Source organism: Argentina anserina, chromosome 1 (genome assembly GCF_933775445.1).
Source record: "Argentina anserina chromosome 1, drPotAnse1.1, whole genome shotgun sequence".
Lineage (NCBI taxonomy): Eukaryota > Viridiplantae > Streptophyta > Magnoliopsida > Rosales > Rosaceae > Argentina > Argentina anserina.
The window spans coordinates 451141-465637 of record NC_065872.1 but is presented as its reverse complement, the minus strand read 5'-3'; the positions used below and the strand labels follow the sequence as shown (position 1 = coordinate 465637).

Sequence of the window (14497 nt, the reverse complement as noted above, 5' to 3'; positions counted from 1 at the left end):
TTCAAGACCTCCAGTGTTTTGCACAGATAAATACTTTTAGGTAACTCAAGCTTTTTTCCTACCTGATCTCCCCAAACATAAACATCAAGGACAAGTTCGACAACATTACGGCGAATAGCCGTGCCAATCCAACCATCGATACGACACAAATCCACATCACTGCAGTGGAGACGAAATCTTTGAATGTTTGATATTTCACGATAGAAAAGCACACGATCAACAAATGACGCAAACTCGGCAGTTCTGCCCTTACTGTTAGCATGAGTCAACAAACAACAAACAATCTCACCAACCAAATCTATAGCCGTACTAATTGACAAATATGTATTTGGTTTCATACTAGATAAACAGTAGTTTAGATCTCTATAAAAACCTTGTAATTGTTCATATCAATTAACAGAGTGAATATATACCTTTTCTACTTGGTATCAGAGCCTCCGTGCTCTGTTTTTCTGGGCAATTTTTCCCGGTTTTTCTTTCCGGCAGGCTACTACCTTCGTGCTCGCAGCTGCTCCCCGCCGGCGCTCCATCACCGCCGGCGCTCCATCACTGCTGTTCCCCGGCGCTCCCCGACGTCGCCCTTCACCTGAGCCAAGCCCGACGTCGCCGACACTCCTCCAGCGCTCCCGCTGATTCTCGGCCCGACGCCGTCCGCTCCGCTCTCTCCCCGACGTCGTCCTCTCGTCACCGCTGCGCCGCTGTCGCTATCTCCGCGCTCCTGCTCCGACGCCGCTCCTCAGTCGCTGCTCCTCAGTCGCCGCACCTCCAAATCGCAGAAAATCCAATCAACCCCAAATCACAGAAAAATCAACCCTAAATCGATCTCCCGACCCGGTTCAATTAAAACCCGGCCCGAACTCGACCCGGCCCAGCCCATAAACGGTGTGGCCCGGCCCACTCGATCCGACCCGAATTTATCCCGGGTTCGACCCGACCCGGCTTCGACCCGACCCGGCTTCGACCTGACCCGGCTTCGACCCGACCCGCACCAGATCCGACCCGGCCCAGAATTCATATCTCTTTAATGTCAGTGTAGGTGCACTGACAGTGAACGTGTACCGAAGACAGGTTCTTATCAGTTTTTTGGTGTTTCCGCTGCATAAATCCTGATTCTTTTTTCATTTCCTTTCCAATGGGTTCTGGAGACGAAGCTGATGTTCCGAAATTTGAAGTATCTGTCAAGAGTTCTGACAGTGGGTCCTTTGGGGGTACTAAACTCAATGGAACCAATTTCCGTAAATGGAAGCGACTTATGGCGGCTCATCTTCGCGGCATGCACAAGATGGGGCATGTAACTGGAGTCACTCAGGCTCCTAGTAAAAATGATATTATTGCCTACACTAAATGGGACGATGACGATGGTTTTGTGATGTCCGTCTTGTGGAAAGCTATGAATGACGAAATAATTGATTTGGTGGAGGCATGTGACACTGCGCAGGCAATATGGTTGACACTTGAAGGCTTATACACTAATGATTCTGATTTCATACAGGTTCATGAGTTAATGTGCACCGCTTTGACGATGCAACAAGATGGTCAACCGGTGGCGCAATATTTCACCAAACTCAGAAATATTTGGGCAGAGATTGATGTGAAACGTCCTTGCATGATCAAACATCAGGAGGATATTGTTTGGTACCAACGTGAGAAAGAGCTTGAGCGAGTCCACCATTTTCTGAAAGGTCTTGATACTAAACATAACAGTGCGAAAGGGGAATTACTCCGCCAGACCGAACCCCCTAGCTTAATTACAGCTTTCACCTATATCCGTAAGGATGAATCTCACCAGGAAAGTCTTCATCAGACACAAGTTGAAGTTTCCAGCCTTACTATTCATGCTAGATCTTCAGCACCACCCCTTCAGCAGGCCACTTCATCTCCACTTCATCACCGAGGACCACCACCAGGTTTCGGGAACCAGCCCCGCCCTCCTTGTTCTTATTGCCATGATACAAACCATGCTCGTGCAACCTGTTGGAAGTTGTATCCACACCTTAGGCCTCAAAGGCCTAATTATCGTCCTAAGGCAAAAGCAGCTATTCAACTGGTCCAGGAACCAGATATTTATGGTGTGGTTGGACATGATCATCATACAGCAGGAGGAGCAACACCTATAGCATCAATAGCTGGTCGTGGTAAGATTGGTATGGCTTTACATATTTCTCACTTTGATGGTTTTGATACATGGATTATTGATTCTGGTGCGTCTGATCATATGACTTATGACAAATCTTATTTTACTATATTATCTCCCCCACCAGTACCATATGTTACTAATGCTAATGGTGAGGCCTTCCCCGTATTAGGAAAAGGATCAGTTCGTATTACTCCCACAATAGAGCTTCACAATGTCTTATATGTACCTGCTTTATCTCATCATTTGATATCTGTCCCACAAATGAACACTGAAGCTAAGTGCTCTGTGACATTTTTCCCGATGTATGTGATATTTCAGGATCTTCTCACCGGGGAGTTAATTGGTCGGGGGTATCTACGGGGCAGGTTGTTTCATCTGGATCAGACATATGCGGGGGAAAAACCAGGGGCACAGTCCCGGATCGCTTTGCTCTCCACTTCTGATAAGCTAAGTGAAGTTTGGTTATGGCATCGTCGCTTGGGGCATCCTTCATTTAGTGTTATGAAAAAATCCATGCCTACTTTGTTTATTGGTGTGGATGAGTCAGTTTTTCGTTGTGAAACATGTGTTTTGGGCAAAAGTCATCGGTCTACTTATTCCCCTAGTACTTCTAATAAAAGTATTCTTCCTTTTGAATTAATTCATTCTGATGTTTGGGGACCCTCCAAAGAATCTACTGTGTCGGGAATGCGGTATTATGTGTCATTTATCGATGATTGCACACGTCTTTCATGGATTGTTCTTCTAAAAACCAAAAAGGAGGTTTTTTCAGCCTTTCAAGCCTTCTATACCACTGTCCAAAAACAATATAATGCCACAATTAAAATTCTTCGTTCTGATAATGGGGGGGGGAATATGTGAATCGTGTCTTTCAGGAGTTTTTTAACACACACGGAATTGTTCATCAAACAACGTGTCCTTACACACCTGAGCAGAATGGAGTTTCCGAAAGGAAAAATCGTCATTTACTTGATATGGCTCGGTGTATTCTCTTTAGTGCCCATATGCCTAAATACCTTGGGGTGATGCTGTCATAACTTCCGCTCACCTCATTAATCGTCTTCCATCTCGTGTCCTTGAAGGCAGAGTTCCATATGAGGTGCTTGCTTCCCATGTTTCCTTACCCTCTTTTCATAATCTTCCAGCCCGTGTTTTCGGTTGTGTTGCTTTTGTCCATCTTCCAAAACATCAGAGGTCTAAGTTGGATGCCCGAGCGATTAAATGTGTGTTCGTTGGATACGGAGGACATCAAAAAGGGTACAGATGCTTTCATCCACCTACCAGACAGTATTATGTCACTATGGATGTTTCTTTCTTTGAGGACATGAGCTATTTTACATCTTCTGATACTGCTCTTCACGGGGAGATTCGATATTTTGAAGAACTGTATCATGGAAAGGAGGAGACAAGTCAGCCAGGAGATATGGTGCCAGATTCGGTTAGGATTACTGATGTGTCAGCTACACATGCACCACCAGATGATTCTGGTATAAACACTCCAGAGATTCAGGTACCGGAAGCTGAGAGCACAACTGCCTCCCCTACTGTTATTTATACCCCTGACCAACGTTCCCCTGGTACAGAAGATCACTTATCTGAGGTTAGTAATTCTATTGGGACTAGTACTAGTGAAGCTAATAGTAGACAATATATCCTGCCAAATAGGTCTACTCGGGGTCAGCCAACAAAAAAATATGAACCTACCCTTCAGGCTAATGCTAAGTATCCTGTGGCAAATTTTATGTCTACTAAAAGATTGTCTAAGTCATATGAATCATTTGTGAATCAAATTTCTGCTGTATCAATACCTAACAAAGTGCAGGATGCATTAGAAGATCCAAAATGGAGGAAAGCGATGGAGGAAGAGATGGAAGCATTACATAAGAACAATACGTGGGAGCTTGTATCTCCACCACATGGCAAGAAGGCAGTGGGATGTCGTTGGGTGTTTACAGTAAAACATAATCCAGATGGGTCAGTAAGCCGGTATAAAGCACGCCTAGTAGCAAAAGGGTTCACCCAAACATATGGCATAGACTATGATGAGACTTTTGCACCTGTTGCAAAGATGAACACTATTCGGGTATTGCTCTCCTTTGCTGCTACCTTAAACTGGCCGCTTAGACAATTTGATGTTAAGAATGCATTCCTTCATGGAGAACTTACAGAGGAAGTGTATATGGATCTTCCTCCTGGATATGTGGCAGCTTCTCCAGATAACTGTGTATGCAGGTTGAGAAAGTCTTTGTATGGTCTTAAACAGTCTCCTCGTGCTTGGTTTGGAAGATTTTCACAATTCATGAGGAAAATTGGCTACAGACAGAGTAATTCAGACCACACATTATTTCTCAAACATCAACAAGAGAAGGTAACAGCCCTAATTATATATGTTGATGATATGGTAGTTACTGGTAACGATACTATTGAGGTGGACAGATTACAAAAACAGCTAGCCACAGAATTCGAGATGAAGGACCTAGGTACACTCAAGTACTTCTTAGGCATTGAGGTAGCCCGGGGAAGTGATGGTATCTATCTGTGTCAGAGGAAGTACATCCTTGATCTACTAACAGAGACAGGTATGTTGGATTGCACTCCAATTGATACTCCTATTGAGCAAAACCATCGATTAGCAGAGCACCTAAATCAGGTACCTACTGACAAAACTCGTTATCAAAGGCTAGTTGGACGCCTGATTTATTTGTCACATACCAGACCAGATCTTGCGTATGCAGTAAGTGTAGTAAGTCAGTTCATGCATAATCCCAGTATGGATCACATGGATGCTGTTGTGAGGATTTTGAGGTATTTGAAGTCAGCTCCAGGAAGAGGAGTAATGTTTTCTAATCACAACAATACCATTGAGGTTTGTGGTTTCACAGATGCAGACTGGGCTGGAAATATTACAGATCGGAGGTCCACATCAGGGTACTTTACTTTTGTTGGGGGTAATCTTGTTACTTGGAAGAGTAAGAAACAAAAGGTGGTAGCTCGATCTAGTGCTGAAGCAGAATACAGAGGTATGGCTCAGGGAGTATGCGAGTTGTTATGGCTTAGAAATTTGCTACAAGATTTGGGTGTTAAGCCTAAGAATGTTATGCAGTTGTACTGTGACAACAAGGCAGCTGTTGATATTTCACATAATCCTGTACAACATGATCGTACAAAGCATGTGGAGGTTGATCGTCACTTTATAAAGGAGAAGCTAGATGCTAAAATCATTAGCTTTCCTTTTGTTCCTTCAGAAGAGCAACTTGCAGATATACTCACAAAAGAAGTATCTAAGAAGGTTTTTTGTGACTCACTTAGCAAGTTGGGCATGGTCGATATGTATGCACCAACTTGAGGGGGAGTGTTAGCATGAGTCAACAAACAACAAACAATCTCACCAACCAAATCTATAGCCGTACTAATTGACAAATATGTATTTGGTTTCATACTAGATAAACAGTAGTTTAGATCTCTATAAAAACCTTGTAATTGTTCATATCAATTAACAGAGTGAATATATACCTTTTCTACTCTTACAACCCAGATGAAAGTCTAGACAGGGAGCATATGCCCAAACGTTCTTCCACCTTGTAGAGAGAGTGCTGGTCCTCACAGCATGTTTGGTTTCCAAGAAGGAGAGCATGTGAGACAGAACTGCATCTGGTAATTGACTGATCTTATCTTCATCATCTCCTAACCTTATTTTCTTTGACTGTGAATCCATTGGTAGGCGATCTCTTTTATGTGATTCCAATCACTGTTGTATCCTGTCAAAAGTTTCATCATTACAAATTTCACGGACACCCTCTACAGGTATGTAAAGGTGTTTACAGTTCTCTACATATGACCCAAATTGAACTAAAACAAGAATACTCTTCACATAAAATTCAACTAGTTCATCTGTAACTAAAACAACGACTTTTGTTTTCCATAAACCAAGAACACAATTGCTATTACGTACTTCCCAGTTTTTGCACCTTCACAGCGATGTTTCACTCTCTTAGGTTTCTGTAAGAATTAAATACAATGATCAGCTCATATAACATAATAAGAGCGCAGAACGAGAAAGGAAATCCTTTTTATGTATACTAGAACAAAACGAGGTAATTACCTCCTTAATTTTTATACTAGTTCATGCCGGATACCTCCCATACAGGTTTTCCTTAAGAATCAAGACTTGTATCTGAGAATCTCAATGCATCACAATTTGGGACATTCTTGTTGTCCAAATAATGGATTCCTGATCTGATACCGTACCTTCAACATTAAATGATTCCTAGTTACTCCAGGATAACTTGTGATATGTCCAATTGTCCAAACGTCCTGTTTTAGTCTAAATACTCAGCGGGGAAGGCACCTCTTTCTGAGAGAAATCCCAAACAAGTCCATGTAAAAGACCCAACACAAAGTTGCATCCGGGAAAAGAAGAGATTTGTCTACAAAGGTAGTAACACAAAACCCTAATTAGGAAACAAAACATCCAAAACATGTTCTGAAGTCAGTCAAGTGTAGTTGCTTGGAATTCTAGCAAAAACTATACATTATATGATGGTTCAGTTTGACAGAAAGAAATTGATCTTGAGTAGAGTATGATTTTTAATTGTAATACTTGAAGAGTTGAATATTGTAACTCGAATTGCTTGAAGAATTGTTGAAAGTTTGAATCTATTTCACTCACAAAGAAAAGCTACAGTTGGTTACACAAGGAATTCTTTACGACATTGAACATTCACTTGTTACTTAGGCAGGTTCAACACACCTGTTTCTACTCACGCCACTGTTGTACTTAGGGTTCTTGCTTCATCCACACGGCATGCCTTCACTATTCCAAGAGGAAAATCATGGAGTTTCATCGGAAGGAAGAGGAAGAAGCAGAAACAGAAGCACTACTGGCAAGGGTCACGCTACAATGTTAGCATTGGTGCCACCTTTTTAGCTAACAGGTTTGCCGCAAATGCACTTGGTGGTGTTCATCGAAATAGGAATGCAAAGAGCGCTCGAGATTTGGTCAAAGTACAAAAGCCTACGGAGCCTGATTTTAGTGCATGAAGGTGCAGATTGATTTATGATGGGATTACTGTGTGTTTTCCTAGTTGGTCACTGTGTAATATATACAAATCCTAGTTTGATCGAATGAAATTGATCTTGTTTAGAGTAAATGTTGTGCATTTTACTGCTTCTTAGTATATGATTTGTAACTCGTATAACTTTTCATCTTGAACCTGTTTTACACTCAAAGAAAAGCTACAATTGTGTGCTGCTTCTTTCACAATGAAATTATTATTTGGCTCCCCATGATTGAATATCATTAGTTGCTCCATGAAGACATATAAATCCGGCAATCCCTATTTTCATAGAGTAACATGACGATTGATGAAAACGATTACCTTAAAAGATGTGCATCTTATTTCTTCTTAGCTAGACATAAAAACAGAATCAAAAAATTTGTTCGCAAGAAACAATAGAATTACAAAGAAATAAAAGTCGATATATATGAAGTGTGGTGAGATCTATTTGCCGGGGTGAGTGTTGTCTTGATGAGAGACTCCTGTGGCAACTTTGGCCACATCAAGGGCTGATGCCTCGGGCTTCTTCTTGGAGTATAAGGTTAAGTAACCGATGGTGAGGATGACAGCAAATCCACCAACAGCCATTCTCATGGGGCAGACAGGGGCTTTCGACCGTTGATGAAGTACCTCTGTCGTGTGCATCCCCTGCGCTGCGCCCTTCATCACCTCTGATGTGCCTCCCGATTTTGCTTGTTCCGGTCCTGCCATTACTGCTTTGAATTTTGATGTCTCTAGGCTCTCGCTTTGGTTTCCCCACTTCAAAATATGGAACTTTGTCACTAGTATGTTACCTTCCTAATTTGTTTAACCTCAACTATGTCCACATTTAGTCTTGTGGGTAGTTCACCATTTGCGGTAGTGCAAGGAGTCCCGGATATCAGGCAATTTGTAATGAAATTATGGTGTCAACTATTCCAAGGACTTTTTCCATGAAGCACATATCTGTGGCTTCAAATAACGGATAACCTAACTTTCAGGATAAAGGGATCTTTATGCTAAATGAAAAATCTTCACAAAGGCAACAACGTACGTATCTCTTTTGTACGTACTGAAAAACCTAGTTTCAGAGTTTCAGGCATTAAGGACATAGTGCATGTGTTACAATATAGGATAATATATAACCATAAAGATCAAATCCAAAAGGTCATTTCATTCGAACAAAGTAAACATACTGTGATGCCATGGAATAAAGTAAAGATGTATGAACATGCTAGAGAATCAATTCATATTCAGAATACTACCGAAATAAAACTTAATTTAAACCCAATACATCGCTCTCTTCCTCTAAATATCGAAATCAAACACACAAAGCCAAGCCTACTAGACCTGTCATCCCAATCGCAACGAAAGCCATAAACCCACCACCAATTAATCCATGAGGTGCAGCACTTGTTGGTGATGCAGCTGGCTCTGCCGCTATACTATTCATCTCCGGAGCCATAGCAGGTGCTGGAGCTGGTGCCCCATGATCTTTACGATGAGCATGAACCTTCACAGTAATCTTTAATCCCTTGTCACAAAGCTCCTTAACGCCACTAATGAAGTAGAACATACCAGCAGGGTTCAGAGTCACCTCCGTCACGTTAGCCTTGAGAGGGTTTGATATTTCACAGCTCTCATACGCTTCCTTTGTCACTTGCAGCACTGGAGGGTCGAAAATCTGGGATGTGCTCGTGTTCCATTCTATGAAACGAAGCAAAATGTTAATATCAAGATATCAACCATATTCATATGGAGTAAGAAAAGTAAATAAGAAATGTAAAAAGAGGAGGAGAAAGAAATAACTGAGAACATCGCCAGTGGTGAAATGGTGTCTGTGAGTCCACTTTGTCAGATGATCGGAGTTTTGAACTGTCCAGCCATCGACCATGACTTCTCTCGCTTCGGCGAGAGCAAAAAGCAGGAAGACTAGGGAGAGCGCTGGAAGACAGATTGTTTTGGAAGCCATTGATCGATGATGATTCAACTTTCAAGTTACAGAACAGAAGCAGAAGAAGGATGATGAGTAGCTAGGGTTTCGGTTACTACGGGGGTTGGTTTATATAGTCGTCAGGTTTGTTGTGGGACTTTGGGTTGGGGTTTGGTTCTGAAGGACCCGAAGCTGCTCATGATAACCAAGTATCGAAATGAAACGTCAGGTTTTGACTTGATTCTTCCAGGGCTGTAAATGTGAATCCAAATATTGTGCATTGAAGAAAAATGTTAAACGGCTATTCAAATATTGTGCACATCAATTTATGATAATATCTCTCTACATTATGTGATTGATAGTGTACCTTTTCAATTGTGATTTTGAGCCAATTGTGTATGAAACCCCAACTACTTTGTTTTTATAGGGAAATTGAAGTTTCTTTGATCCTTCCCTTCTAATTTGGAGCTAAATATGGGATCATATATGATTTCTGAATGCAAATTTGATCCCATATAATACAGGGTCTCTAATAGCCAGGGTCACTGTGTAGGGTAGAAGGTTCAATTCTCTTGTTTTATAATACAGATCATTTGGGAATGTTAAATGGTAACATTAATGTCATTTATCTGAAGACTGTTAGATTGGTTCATGAACCGAACCCTTTTAAATGCTAATCCCTTTTCACTGATACTATCATATTATGGTAAATAATCTCCCTACAGAGAAGGAAAAAATGAAAATATAGAACGAATGCGAGCAACGAAACGATAATGTCAATTCTCTTGAATCAAATTTTAATCGATTCAAGTTCCAAGGAGGAAAGGCAATAGGGTCTCAGTTACGTTGGGCGGTTTATATAGCCGTTAGGTTTGATGTAGGAAATTGGAGTACTGATATGTTGGTTGGGAGGACCCGAACCTACTCACGATGGCCACCGATACCAAGGGAAAATGTAAACCTTGGCCTGTATCACTTTGCCAATGGGTGGTAAGAATACTGGTTAGTACTCCCAGAATTTACTTCTTAAACTTGGATTCTTCGATACAAAAAGCCAGTCGTCTCTAATATCCCGAATCACTGTGTCACTCTACTTGCTTTCAGTTTTGGATTTATCCTCTGGGGATTTCCAAAGAAGAAAGGATAATTCCCAAGCTCGCTGGATATTATAGAAAACTATGAGTTGTCATTTCACTTGTGTAATAGAATAAGAAGACCACTGCGCAGCATAGTGATTAAAAAAACTTGCGTATTATGAGATCTAAATGACTGATTCACCAAGTTTTTATAAGAACAAGAGCTGACACAACAAAACAGTCATAGATTACAGGAAGGGAAGCAAACATGGTTTCATAACAGTATGATGTTCAAGAGAAACAACAGAGGCACGCCAGGAATAAAGAACTTAGGCAGGTAGCAGCAAGTCTCTCATTTCAGAAGGGTCTTGACAATCGATTTCACATTCAGCTTTTTGAGGTCTGTGTAGGACTGCCCGCACCCAACAAACATGACTGGGGATCCAGATATATAAACCATGGAAAGTGCAGCTCCAACCTACATCATGTATCGATTCAGTTATACACCAATTTAACTTTGAATTAAGCAGCCAAAGAATCAGAGCAGAAAAACTTAAAATATCCAAAATCATTTGTACTTCAGCAGTATGGTTACCTTATCATCGATAGTATCAAACTTGGTGAGCAATATTCCATCTATCAATCTGGGGTTGGGTGAAGGTGAGAGATCAGCCAGTTTCTGTAGGAACAGGGTAGTTAGCTTTAGTAACCAACCATTGAAAAAGCAATGATACAGAAGAACAGCAAAAACTGGGATAGATAATCCTAAAACAAATGACAAAATGAATACTATTATGGAATTCAAACCTGATTGAACTTGGAAAGCTGATCGACAGCGTCATTCCCAACCAGTGCCTCTCCAACAAACAAGACAAGGTCTGGATTGTTGATGTAGATAAGCTTTGACAGTGCCCTCATTAATGGTTCATTATCCTGAAAAGAACCATAGCAGATAACTTTAGAAAAGGATAGCAAATGTTGATAACATAAGCAATTAAAAAGACTTAGATAAAAACAGCAATTATAGCACACAAATTTGCTCAACTACTGTAATAAGAACCATATAACACAATACCTGCATTCTACCAGCTGTATCAACTAGAACCACATCCGAACCATTGAGTTTGGCTTCCTGGATTGCTTCCTTTGCAACAACAGCAGGATCTTTCTCATATCCCTTCTCGAAAATAGGGATCTGATACAGAAATTGGATAAAGTTAATTAGTTTGACCAATAATACTTTAATTAACTTTGTATTCTCAAACTAAAATCCACCCAAGTGAATGTGAATGCCAGAGTGTCATACCTGGAGTCTACGTGCGTGAGTACGCAGCTGCTCAACAGCCCCTGATCTAAATGTATCACAGGCAGCCATCATAACACTGACCTGATGCTGCTGAAGCCAATAGGCAACCTGGAAAGAGAATTTTGTCAGTAGAACATTTTGGGTGAAAATGGATTCAATATTATTAAGAAAAGGGTTCAGCTCAACCTTGGCCAAATTTGTAGATTTCCCCACTCCATTGACACCAACAAAAACAACAACATAAGGCTTCCTCTGCTCCTTGGCAGCATGCACATCTCTCAGTATATCAATAGAGCGCCTAGGAGTTAAAATACGAACAAGAGCTTCTTCCATTGCAGCCTGCAGTAATGTTTACAACCGTGATGTTAGTCATCCAACTTATAAACATTAAAAAAAACAAGCTCTTAGATTAAAATTGGAAGAATGAAGGACTGAGTTGACAAACCTGGACAGTAGAAGAAACTCTAGTAAATGAACCCAACTTTTTACCCTCAAGACTAGCTGCCACCGATTCACAGAGCTTCTCAGCTATCTCCTCAGCCTAAGTATGAAAAAGCACAGAAAACCGATTAGATGCTTTATAAATTAACTTCAGCAGAAGGACAGGAATAATGCTAAAAGTCTAGAAAACATACCACATTCTTGGTCATGAGCCTATCCTTTAGAGCTTTCAAAGCTGGCTCCAAATCCGACCTCTCCAAGTTTGCCTTGCCTGCAATACTGAATACAAACAAGAAAAAGATACATAAAAATGATCTAACAACTTAAGAGTTCCACTTCAAATTCATCAGGTAACTGAGGTAAGAAAAAAATATGAATTACAAGACATCTCAATCGCAAGTGTTCTCAGTTCTCACCCAGTCAACTATTGATTTTGTACATAACAGCTATTACAATTTTCTAACAGATAAGCTCGTTAAAATTCACACTTGATGGAACACATAGGCACACTAATTCTTAAACTCTTTATCTTATCCAACCACATTCTTAAAATGTGGCGGCAATTTTAGGCAACACAATAGTAAAATTATGAAGAATGTATATTTACCTCTGGAACATAGATGAGAACCATCCTTTCTTTTTCGGATCAGGCTTGCTTTCCTTTCCAACTTCCTCTTCCTCTTCAGCGTCACTTTCACTACTGTAATCCTCTTCCCTATCCATCATACTTTCACCATGGTCTGCTGCTACAACCTCAATATTGTTATCAGCATTCTCACCCTTAGTATCTGTAAAATCCAATTTTGACTCACGCACCTCTTGAGGTGCATCATCCCAAACTCTATTTTTCTTGGTAATCTTCTTTTTTGCCTCAGCTTTCGAGCCCTTGCTATCAAGGGTAGCAGTTTTTTCTGTCTTCTTTCCAACCTTAGATCTAGACTTGAGCTTATTTACATCAAAAGCCCCGAGATTGGAACTAGTATTCTCTTTTCCATTAGCATTACCAACTACATTAGATTCTTTACTAACAACATGATTACCATTGGAGATTCCATTCTCCAATCTACGGCCTTTCACAGCATTACCATCCCCACCATCACTAGCCAAACCACCTTCATTACTTTGCTTGTCTCCACCACGTCCAGCCTTCTGCACCTGCCCTTGCTTCTTACCACTACTCACAGGCTTACCCACCTGCTTGGACTTCTTCATTTCCTCAGCACGAGCCTCGGCCTCCTTCCTGAGCTGCCGGAAAGTCTCATCAAAATCATCATACACCGTCCTCTTCGGATCATAAATCTCCGCGAAACTCTGCTTCACCATCGCAAGCAGTTCATCCACATACAGGAGATGGAGGATCTTCTGGTAAACAGCGACGAACACAAGGCCGAGCTCATTATGGAAGGTCCATTTGAGCGTGTAGGCCGCCCCGGACGCGGTGTAATCGAACGATGCCGCACCGGATCGTTCCTCCAAGAGACAGGACCGGATCAAGGTGTCGATCGGCGATCCTTTAAGAGCATTTCCAAGCTGTTTACAGGTCCAGAGGATCAATCCTCCCCTAGTGAATATCAGTAATTGTTCTAACATCTTCAAACCAACTCCTAAACCTTCTGCAATCAAATGAACACTAATTTCAACACAGATTTGGATTACCCAAACATTAATCTCAATAATATATAATCATCACTATCTCAATTTCATCATGCAAGTTACAACCGCACATTAATTGAATCAAATATATTTCAACTATATATAAATTAGAGCAGAAAATTGAGATTCAGAAAATCTAATCCAAAAGGATATACAGGATCAAGTAATTTGTAAATATAGATAATAAATAAACGAAATTCAAGATTCGTTCAATCAAATCGTCATCTGAAATCATCGATCTATGAATCAAAGAAAATCGTAAAAGAGAAAACACAAACCTGAATCGGATTGGAGCTCTGGGAATGATAGTGGACTTTAGAAATATAAGAAGAAAAGAAAAAAGAAATAGGAGATGATCTGGGAGAGAATGAAAAGGAATTAAATTGGGGAATTTGGGAAGGTTTTGGTTTATATATAGACGGGCTTTCTTGAAGAAGGGTAGTTGTGGGAATTTGGGGGTTTTGGAGTCTTCAGTTTTGACTTTGTTTTTTGGATTTTGACTTGGGACACAGTTTCTGGACGGGAAACGGTTAACGGAAAATATCAACTTGGGAAATTGAAGCATTTATAAAACGTGTTTCCGAGAAGGGATCGAGCAGTCTCTCTAGCGTTTGGTTAATTAGAATAATTCTATAGGCACATATTTGTTTATGTAGATATTTAAAGTTTGTTTGCTTCATATTCGAACCAGTGTGTTCGCTTTTAGATGTCCTGAGTGTATAAAAGATTAAAAACGAACGACATCCATATGTTTGAAGAATAGAATGCTTGTGTTCTTATAAACAAAAGATGTGGAAATTTTACCATGGTTGGTTTATAATTTCAATGGATCTATGGTTTATAATTCAGGATTATGACTGTACGATGTATCTTATTTTATTGGAGTTATTTCCTCATATGAATGTTCATAATGTC

General features: G+C 40.6%; 2 protein-coding genes across 3 annotated transcripts; both read right to left on the bottom strand.

Moving 5' to 3' along the window:
• Nucleotides 1-8210: 8210 nt before the first annotated feature.
• LOC126802672 (early nodulin-like protein 1) lies at nt 8211-10216 on the bottom strand. The gene is made up of 2 exons (XM_050530357.1): nt 8983-10216; nt 8211-8880 (listed from the first exon to the last, which is right to left on the bottom strand). The coding sequence occupies exons 1-2, from the start codon at nt 9143-9145 to the stop codon at nt 8495-8497; spliced, it is 549 nt and encodes a 182-aa protein (XP_050386314.1). The 5' UTR covers nt 9146-10216; the 3' UTR covers nt 8211-8494.
• Nucleotides 10217-10358: 142 nt separating this feature from the next.
• Nucleotides 10359-13972, bottom strand: LOC126801435 (uncharacterized). Of its 2 annotated transcripts, none has more exons than XM_050528829.1 (10): nt 13861-13972; nt 12537-13542; nt 12124-12208; nt 11934-12029; nt 11675-11827; nt 11489-11596; nt 11258-11377; nt 10990-11115; nt 10778-10861; nt 10359-10660 (listed from the first exon to the last, which is right to left on the bottom strand). In XM_050528829.1, the coding sequence occupies exons 2-10, from the start codon at nt 13517-13519 to the stop codon at nt 10535-10537; spliced, it is 1881 nt and encodes a 626-aa protein (XP_050384786.1). In that variant the 5' UTR covers nt 13520-13542; nt 13861-13972; the 3' UTR covers nt 10359-10534. The 2 variants fall into 2 exon arrangements, with proteins under 2 accessions (XP_050384786.1, XP_050384859.1); XM_050528902.1 differs by having other exon boundaries at nt 12537-13539; nt 13861-13942.
• Nucleotides 13973-14497: the final 525 nt, after the last annotated feature.